At 44.3% G+C, this 9,408-nt stretch overlaps 2 protein-coding genes across 3 annotated transcripts in view; both read right to left on the bottom strand.

Moving 5' to 3' along the window:
* Positions 1-8,124, bottom strand: part of LOC109531931 (latent-transforming growth factor beta-binding protein 4-like) — an 18,321-nt gene extending 10,197 nt beyond the window's left edge. The window contains exons 1-18 of the mRNA XM_019896468.1: positions 7,814-8,124; positions 7,083-7,234; positions 6,366-6,423; positions 6,069-6,293; positions 5,313-5,432; positions 5,072-5,212; positions 3,726-3,851; positions 3,565-3,597; positions 3,298-3,420; positions 3,077-3,199; positions 2,717-2,839; positions 2,470-2,592; positions 2,123-2,245; positions 1,737-1,862; positions 1,110-1,238; positions 926-1,018; positions 220-315; positions 3-40 (exon numbers count right to left, since the gene is read on the bottom strand). Coding sequence (XP_019752027.1) covers positions 3-40; positions 220-315; positions 926-1,018; positions 1,110-1,238; positions 1,737-1,862; positions 2,123-2,245; positions 2,470-2,592; positions 2,717-2,839; positions 3,077-3,199; positions 3,298-3,420; positions 3,565-3,597; positions 3,726-3,851; positions 5,072-5,212; positions 5,313-5,432; positions 6,069-6,293; positions 6,366-6,423; positions 7,083-7,211 — 1,929 coding nt within the window. The 5' untranslated portion in view covers positions 7,212-7,234; positions 7,814-8,124. The remainder of the gene's footprint in view (positions 1-2; positions 41-219; positions 316-925; positions 1,019-1,109; positions 1,239-1,736; positions 1,863-2,122; positions 2,246-2,469; positions 2,593-2,716; positions 2,840-3,076; positions 3,200-3,297; positions 3,421-3,564; positions 3,598-3,725; positions 3,852-5,071; positions 5,213-5,312; positions 5,433-6,068; positions 6,294-6,365; positions 6,424-7,082; positions 7,235-7,813) is intronic.
* A 439-nt stretch (positions 8,125-8,563) lies between these two features.
* The window catches only part of ghrhrl (growth hormone releasing hormone receptor, like), a 16,579-nt gene continuing 15,734 nt past the window's right edge, over positions 8,564-9,408 (bottom strand). The window contains exons 13-14 of one of the 2 annotated variants that reach the window (XM_019897281.1): positions 9,277-9,394; positions 8,564-9,222 (exon numbers count right to left, since the gene is read on the bottom strand). In XM_019897281.1, the coding sequence (XP_019752840.1) occupies positions 9,293-9,394 (102 nt within the window). In that variant the 3' untranslated portion in view covers positions 8,564-9,222; positions 9,277-9,292. Of the gene's footprint in view, positions 9,223-9,254; positions 9,395-9,408 lie in introns of both variants that reach the window. The other variant, XM_019897280.1, reaches the window with a different exon arrangement.

The raw sequence follows: 9,408 nt of genomic DNA, 5'->3' as shown, positions 1-9,408 counted from the left end.
ACACGGCGACCGCCGTTAGCGCACGGCAGCTCACACACAGCTGAGAGGCAGGGTGAGATACATAGGAAACAGTTTCAAAACAGAATGAATTGAAAAAGGCACTTGAACCATAACAGCGGAATGTTGACAAGGAGTCACATATACTGCCACTGACTCAAGTATGTGATGCAACAGAAACAATTCATGACATGTCATAAAATCACACAAGCCATAGAGTACCTGTGTGGCAGCCTTCTCCAGTCCAACCAGGAGAACATAAACATTTGTTCCAGCGCATACAAGTACCTCCGTGCGCACAAGGTGGGAAGCACATGGCTGCAATGCACATGGAACACACGATGAACTCCAATAATTAAAACATTGTTAAAATAACAGATTTCTGACGTCGTCGACCAAAATTGGGCTATACAAAGGCAAAATTTCTGATTGTTTTGTATTGGATTTCAATAGTTAGGTGTCCAGCGAGTACCGTATTTTTCAGACCAGAAGGCAAACTTACAATCCTTGAGTTTTCCTCGAAATCGACAACGTGCCTTGTGATTGGTGTGCCTCTTGCATGGATGGATGTTGGCTTTTCAATTCGTCGTCTTCAATTTACATATTTTATTATTGCGTAGGGATGTAACGATAACGGCAATATCGCCTTTTAACATTGTCACAAGGTCGTTGTCCTGTCGGAATATTGACAAACAGCACATCCGTTTCCATTTGTGCGGTTCCAGCACCCTCTGGTGGTGAGTTTGATACTGCAGTTTAATTTGAATTGGGCATGTTTTGGCATAAAACTCTTTTTCTGTTTTACCTCATTTACGAATGACCTGGCCTTTAAAAAAAAACTAATAAATAAAAAATACGGCCCATGCGCTCACGTTTTCTCACCCTTTGATAAACAGTAAAAATTACATCAGTAAGTACAGACAGCAACCTGAGCAGCCAAGGCCAGGGTATCCCGCAGGACAGTCGCAGCTGTTGGGCGCCACACACACTCCGTAGTTCTGACAAGGGGGGTCGCACACAGCTGGAAAGACACAAGACAACAATGCCTCGTGTCACGCCGACAACAGGAAAACCGGACCGCACTGTGCTGGTAGATGTGACGTTTGACTCACGCCGGCACTTGGCGTGATCATCGCTTTGAACACGATAGCCCTCCCTGCAGGTACAGTTGAAGGCTCCGGGGTGATTCTCGCACAATTGCTCGCAGCCTCCGTTCGTGAAGTCTCCGCACTCGTTCACATCTCATGACAGAAATATTAAAAACATTGCTTTGGTGCCATCTTGTGGCACATAAAGGAAATATAGAAACCTTTTCAGGGTTAGTGAGGTGAAAATACTCCTTTGTGTTTTCGCTATTCACGGAATAGCTCAGTCGTGATCCCCGCAAATAGCATGGGAACACCGTATTCATCTTGGTGGGGAGGAAAAAAAAAATCTGGCTGTGTGACGAATGCTAAACTTCCCAAAGTCATATCCGTTACCACTGTGCAGCTGATCCTACATTGGAGATACTTTCCAGTTGCATTCAAATCGGGTGATGTAACGCAGCTGCCCAAAGTGCCATTCCTAAATCCCATTCTATAGACTGAGCATGTCCTTTATTTTATTCAAACAGCCTCAGTCCTTGGTGTCTATTGAAACATCCGATTGGATTTCGACAAGGACCTCAAATCCGTTTCGACGACGACTCATTCTTGAGACAGCGATTATCTTACACGATGTACCCGGTTAGGTCATACCCTCGCAGCTTCTCAGGTCCTCGCTCAGTTTCCAGCCAGCTCGGCAGCTACACTGGACGCTGCCCTCGGCGCCCGTGATGCAGACGTGGTCGCAGCCGCCGTTTCTCAGTTTACAAGACGTCACATCTGCGCGAATGAAAAGGACACCACAGCAGAGTGTTTTCTGCAGACTGAAAAAAAAAAACATCTGCAAAATACTTGGAAATGTACTTTCAATTTAAACTATGATACTGTACTTTTTTTTGCCTCACATTTGACACTTTTTCCACTGCTTTCCTGCAAGTGTGCCTTGCTACTGTATAATGTTATGGATGTTGGACAATTGTTAGCGTGGATTAAAAAAAATATATATAAAAAAAATTAAAACATCATTGACAGTAACATACTGCTGCAGGTGTGGCTGTCCGTGTCCAGCAGCAGAGGAGGTGGGCAGTGGCAGTCGTGTCCCCCTGGGGAATTGGTGCAGGTGTGCGAGCAGCCGCCGTTCTCAAGTTTACATTCGTCAATGTCTAAGCACGCACACGCACACGCACACACACACACACACACACACATATTCAGGGGATGGGTGGTGGAACAAACTTTTCTCTCTCGATGCAACACATATCACTGAACCATAAAATGTGCTCTGGGAACACCGAGTGACTTGGTGATGCTCATCCATGTTGAAATGGTTGAAAATGAGGAGGTAGACTGCAGAGAAAAGTGAATGAATTTCAACAGGTCGGCTGACCCACGCAGGCGTGGCCGTCGATGTGGAGCTGGTAGCCGGGCCTGCACGTGCACCGGAAGGATCCCGGGGTGTTGACGCAGGCGTGCGCGCAGCTTCCGTTCGGGGACAAACACTCGTTCACGTCTAGAGATGCAGATACATTTCGCTTAGCTCGTCTTGACGCCGCAGAACATAATCGGATCACATTTTCAACTATGAATGTCGGTTGTTATTAACATTTCCGGCAAGGATGAAAATCTGGGTTCACCTGTACATCCGTGTCCATCTTGGTTCAGTTGGTAGCCGGAGGCACACAGGCAGCTGTAGCCTCCTGGTTCATTTGCACAGTTGTGGTCACAGTGTCCGTTGTTCACAGCACACTCGTCAACGTCTGTCAGCAAAATACAAATGTGCTGTTGTCATCTCATACTACGGCGCTCAAATTTGTTTGGTTCGTTTGGGTTATCCAGTACGGTGGCATAGGGAGTACGGAATGGAGTTCAACGCACAATTTTTACAATTGTCATTCTAATTTCTTAATGTCAGCCTAAAATGGCAAAGCTACGCTCAACAGACACAATTTAAAGGTGCCGCGATCTAATTAAGCACCCGCCAGTCAGCCACTCACCGAAACAGGAATGGCCGTCGCCATTGAAACCTTGGTGGCACTGGCAAAAGTAAGAGCCGATGACGTTGCCGCAGCGAGCGTTGACGTCACAGCCGTGAGCGCCTGACGCGCACTCGTTTGTATCTGAAAAGAAAGACGCCCATCATATCTCACGCGCGCGACAACGCCGTCAAAACATGAAGTCGCGTTCCGAGGTAGAGAAATAAGGGATAACGGCTTACCTTCGCAGTGTGTGCCGTTTCCACGGTAACCTGCCGGGCACACACACTTGTAGCTACCCAACGTGTTCTCACAAACTCCCCGGCCGTCGCACAGCGTGGGAATTGCCGAGCATTCGTCCACATCTGAAAGATGAGTGGCAGGGGATGGGAGAGGAATGCATTCGATGTCAAAAATCTTCAATGTGATTTAAAAGACACCTTTGTATTTTGAGTAGGACGTTTCCAAATCATATTTGACCAGAGTTATTAGCGCGGCGCATTTTCTACCTTGACACACGGTGAAGTTTGGACACAAGGCGCCTGTCAAGCGAAAGAGGATGAGAGCGGGGCATCGTTAATCATGAAATCATTCATCAATGCGTTGGGATAAGCAGCGGAGCTTCTCACCGCATTACACTAATCCAAACGGGGCTCGGTGCCAAACTCACCCACGCAGGCGGGGGCCTCTGCTCGGTAGCCAGGACGGCACTGGCACACAAAGCTGCCGGGTGTATTCAAGCACACGTTTCCCAGGTCACGGCGACACAGCCCGTCAAAGCTGCACTCGTCCACATCTATGAGAGAACGAGCAACAAGGGACGTCCAACGGGCAAGTTATCCATTTCTGTTGAATGATTTTAAGTTGAATGTTCTGTCAAGCAGCTTTATTACAGCTGCAGCTGTTGTGCATCCAATCCATCCATTTTCTGAGCTGCTTTATCCTCACAAGGGCCGCGGAGGGGTGCTGGAGCCTTTCCCAGCTGTATTTGGGCAGTAGGCGGGGGACAACCTGAACCGGTTGCCAAACAATCGCAGGGCACACAGGGACAAACAAGCATCCGCACTCACACTCACACCGAGGTACAATTTAGAGTGTTCAATCAGCCTGCCATGAATGTTTTTTGGGAATGTGGGAGGAAACCGGAGTACCCGGAGAAAACCCACGCGGGCCCGGGGAGAACAGCTGGAATTGAATTACCTCTGCACTATGAGGTCGACGCGCTAACCATTCGACCACCGGGTTGCCTTCATTAGATAATAAAAATGTGATTTCTTGACGTCCATGTTAAATATTGGAATAATATCAATATTGTTATATTCAACACCCATATCACGTTTTTCCCGATATCGCGCAACCGTACTATAATTGGAGCGAAAATGGCCTTTGGGTGTCACATTTTTTCAATGAATATCATGCCTGAGATTTACAGGGCTCATTTTATATGTATTTATTTTGATATTGCTGTATGTATAGCGGAAGGAAAGTCAAACTGTTGTTTGAGAGTTGTGCTTCGCTTGATAACAAATTAACTTTACACGATACTTAGTCACCATATATCTTGCACTCGACAAATGTTACAGATGTAAACAAAAACAAAAAAACAAAACTAAAACGAACACTAAAACGAATTAAAAACAAACAAAAACAAAGCATTAAAAAAAAGTAGTCAAAAAATTCTACATTTACAAACCCGCTCTAAACACAAAAGAAAACTGCCTGAATTTAAATAATTTGTGAAATTTACAAAATACAGTGGACTCCCACATACCCGCGGTTCAACGTCGCAGATTACCCCATTTTTCGTGCAAACTCAACTTTATTTATAAAGCACTTTAAAACAACCCCCGCTGCATACAAAGGTTTGTACCCGGAACAAAAATACGTCACACAAACCAAAACGGCAGAGACTTAGTCAAAGGCGTATCTCGCCTGCTATGGTTTTTGAAGACTTTAGTGTGAGTCCACTCATAACAGATATCCCAAACCAATGTCATGTCGCCGAGTGAAACTTGCCTTCACAGTTTTGTTCATTCTGAGCCATGACGTATCCCACCGGGCAGGAACAGCCGAAGGAGCCAAGGGTGTTTGTACACTGCGCGTTGTCATTGCAGGCTCGCAGGCCCGTCACCGCGGCCACAGCGCACTCGTCGACATCTGCGAAACCGGCAAAGTGAAAATGGATTGCCCAATACGCCACCGTTAATTATTCCTCATCATGCTCTAACACACACAAACATCATCTCTGCGGACGGACCCTGACACCCCTCTGCGCCCTTCAAGTAACCACGGTAACATCGGCACGAGTAGGAGCCGGGGGTGTTGGTGCAGTTTGCGTGAGGACCACACGGTGCGTCTTCTCCACACTCGTCAATGTCTGCGGAGATGAAGACGTAGAGGTATATATTTTATCTCAGTAAATCTGAATCATAGAAAATGTCATTTGTTTCAGTAGTTCAATTGAAAAAGTGAACCTCATTCACAGTACAGTATTGTATAGATTCGTTTCACAGAGTGAAACATTTTACAAAAATGCTGATTTTAAAAGCTGATTATTCGATTTATAGCCCTTTCAGCTTTGAATGTGAACATAAATGGCAGATTAACGCATGAAAATAGACAATACAACAATACTTGCACGGATATATTCTTCATCCTCTGCGAAGAACAGCTAAAATGACTGTAACTTATTGAGAAACTGTGGCCGTCACAATCAACTGTATAGTCGCATGTCTGTAGTATACTGCCCCTGGGTGGCCAATGTGAACCCACCGGAAGGAACTGCACAATGTCAATTGAATTGAAGCAAAAAAAAAAAAAAATGTGGCTAAAACTGTAGGTATTTAGGTAATTAGTGCATGTTTTTTTTAATAAAATTACACGATTCTAGAGTGCTATTTTTTATTTGGAAAAATTACATTACTATTACATTTTTATTATTTTTTTTTCTGTTTCAATAATACATATTTTATTGAAACAAAGAACATGTGTTTTAGTCATACTGACGCTTTACCTTTGCATCCTGCTGCTCCTTCAAGACTGAATCCAAGTGGGCAAGTACAGATATCTCCCTTCTTCAGCATGTCTGATGGGCAGCCGCAATCCGAGCTGCCCTCAAGCATCACCTGATTGCCTGGACACTGAGGAGGAGGGCCAGGCAACTGGCGGGCAGCGATAGATGTATTGGACACTTGGCTGAGAGCGAGGGAGGACGTTTGGCTGGTGTTGATGGAAGAGGCTAACGTGAAAGAAAATGTGTGAGGAGGCACATTATGAATACAAATGAAAAGAGCGTTGTATTTCAAATCACCCGTGGTTGGTGTGTGACTCGGTGTGGGTTTGCTGAGATTTCCGATGAGATTCTCAATCTATAAGAGGAGATAGGCATCATGAGTACAAGTACAAATACCGTACTTACATTGAAGTGCATGCCACTGCAAACTACCAATACTTGTTAATGTGATTATACTGACGTAGCCTGTATCATAAGACATTTCAGTTACGTGGTGTCTTAGTCTGAGGGAACACGATGTCGAAGGAGTAAAGTTAAAAGAGATGAGGAGGAACGTAAAGTCTGGTGGAGCTACAAGTGCAAGCATAGAAAGTTTTGTCACCCGTGCTTCCACTAAAGTATGTCCACACAAGCTATCAAGCTGGTACAGTGGTATCGATGATTTAGTATCAAAACATTTTTGGGGAGTCCGAGTATGAGTAGAGAAGTTCAGTATCGGCACTTGCAAAAAATATCACACAACTCTTGATCGTATAAATACTTGGTGGGCCACTTTCAAGATCAGAGTGGGCCATACATGACCCTTGGGCCATACTTTGACAATCCCTTCTTGAAATGGTCCACTGATTTGACTGTAAGTGTGGATAGTTGTCTGTATGTGCCTCGCAATTGGATTTTGTCCTTCCCATTCTATACAATAAACTACATGCTGATTTATATATTCTATGAAATTGGTATGCGACAGCTGTCGGATGAATCAACTTCATCTCTATGCTTTGTAGTTCAGTCACTCGCCTGGTCCTTGAGGAGGTCTGGCTCGGTACTTTTTAGGACTTCATTTTCATCTGCCCCGGTGTTGTTCAGCGATTCGGTCGCTGAGGCAGCCAGCAGAAGGGCTGACAGGAAGATGCAGAGGTGAGGCATGGCTTGATGAAGAGAAGCCTCGCCTGTCAGACCAAAGCATTTGTGTGTAATTAATCTGATATTGTTTACTGTAACACATCCATCCGTCCATCCATTTTCTAATCTGCTTTGAACCGCGAATGCTGTGAGATAACAGCGCAAACTACTACTCCACTGTGTCACTCAATAACCATAAGGCTAATTAAGGCAAAACTTCTACTCTCGGGACAGAACGGCACAAGTATGTTAAAAATGGGCAAAGGTTACTTTGCGAAAGACTGTGAAAGATCAAATGTATTTTAAAAAAGGGTGGCGGGGGGCTCATTCATCGTGAACATGTGCGGACAGGCAGAACAACACAGAAGGGAAATGCGACCTGTTATTAAGTTGACATGAACCCTCTTTCTCCCTCTGCTTCTGAACAAAAGGGAAGCGACGGGAAAACCGTTCACAGTATTGTGAAATATACGAAATATTATACCGAACCATTAAAACTTCGGTTAAGCACGGAAATGTTTGGCGCGACGAACTCCGCAAAGTACCTCCAAATGAAAACCATTAACGTTTAATAATTTTCTTTTTCCTGTTAACAGATGTGACGTGATTCAATTAAAAAAACTTACCTGGTCGAGGTGTGTAAAAGAACACGTGATGGTTCCGAAAAGTCAATACTTTGTGTCGTGGGAAACCGCGACAGAACTTTTCTCACTCGTCCACTTCTCCAGAGCCTCTCTGGCGGGGAGGGAGCAAAATGTGGCCCGCTACGAACCGTGACAAGGGAGGTGGAGTGCGGAATGGGCTGGTGGTGGTGGTTCTAGTAGGACTTGGACTTGGTCGTAAAACAAACGTTGGGTCAGCAGCTCGAGACTATTTCAAAGAGAAGCTCACACGGAGATGTGCTTCAAATAATCAAGTCTACTCAAGTTTAGTGAGTATGAAAGAGGCCACAAGGGGGCAGCAAGTGACTCCTCAAGGATGGCGGTACAGACGTTTTTGCCTTTAGATTATTTTCCATTTGAAGTGCATTTCATGCATTTTTTTTTTTTTACTCTGGGCTATATACGTTAGTGAGGCTGTAGGAAAATTACAACAAATTCTCGTGACATTTTGTGACCATCGGAAGAGATTAACTCCCATAATAAATCGAGAGACAGCCGGGCACCCTCAAAAATTGTTCGATAAAATAAGATTCATGAAAGTAACTCCGAAATTTGCGGAGGTGAACGACTACAAAAAAAAAAAAAAAAATCACATTTGAAATAGGACTACCGTAAAAATACTGCAAATCATTCAAAAGGCTAATGAGAGAAAACCCGAAACGCACGTTAAAATAGAGCTACTCCAAAAAACTAAAACAGGTTGCCACAATGAAATCAAGTGTTTTTCATTTGTTTTATATCTTCTTATATTTTGGAAGTGCTTCAAACAAATACGTACTATACCATTTTCCTCTTGTGTTGAAGGAAAAAGGGAAAAAAAAAAGAAAAAGACACTTCAAAAGCTTGCTCCCATCATCTGATTTACTTGAAACATTTTAGAACTGCCATATCTGATGTTATCTCGTGAAAAGTGAAGAAAACAGTGAAGAATTGTTTTTTTCACAAGGCTTTCCAAAAGTCCATTGCAAGCAAACGTTGAGACACGTATAAATACACAGGAAACACATCACAAGCTCATACATTCGTGCTAAGGCAAAGGACTGATGTAAGCTCTTTGTAATGAAACAAAAACGCTCACCCAAGGTGCAGTATGGGACCAATTGAAGCTTATTACATTTAAAGCATAATACAAATGACTTAATAATCACAGAAATGATGTAACACAAAATACTGCATGATAATAACATTTATATGGCCATGTACCAATACGATTGAACACCAATACGATGGCGGCAGCAGACGCCCGCTGTTTGCGATTGATGAATAAATGATGACTTTAGTTTTTAGATTGGGCCCTTAATTCAACTAAAGTCAGATTCCGTTTGACCAATGGGGCGTCCAAGTGCATCTGGAGACAGAGCTGTGTGTGTGTGTGTGTGTGTGTGTGTGTGTGTGTGTGTGTGTGTGTGTGTGTGTGTGTGTGTGTGAGATGCGGAGGCACGTCTAGAAGGGTGTGTCCATCATGCTGCCCTTTGCCGCGGGGGACACCACGCCACAGCTCCTCTCTTGCCACCTGAGCCACTGCATGTGCACCTCTTTTTGCACCTGTAAAACTCGCA

This window comes from Hippocampus comes, unplaced genomic scaffold (genome assembly GCF_001891065.2).
Source record: "Hippocampus comes isolate QL1 unplaced genomic scaffold, H_comes_QL1_v1.1 scaffold22, whole genome shotgun sequence".
Classification (NCBI taxonomy): domain Eukaryota; kingdom Metazoa; phylum Chordata; class Actinopteri; order Syngnathiformes; family Syngnathidae; genus Hippocampus; species Hippocampus comes.
The sequence above is the reverse complement of the archived record's forward strand: the minus strand, read 5'-3'. Positions and strand labels throughout refer to the sequence as shown.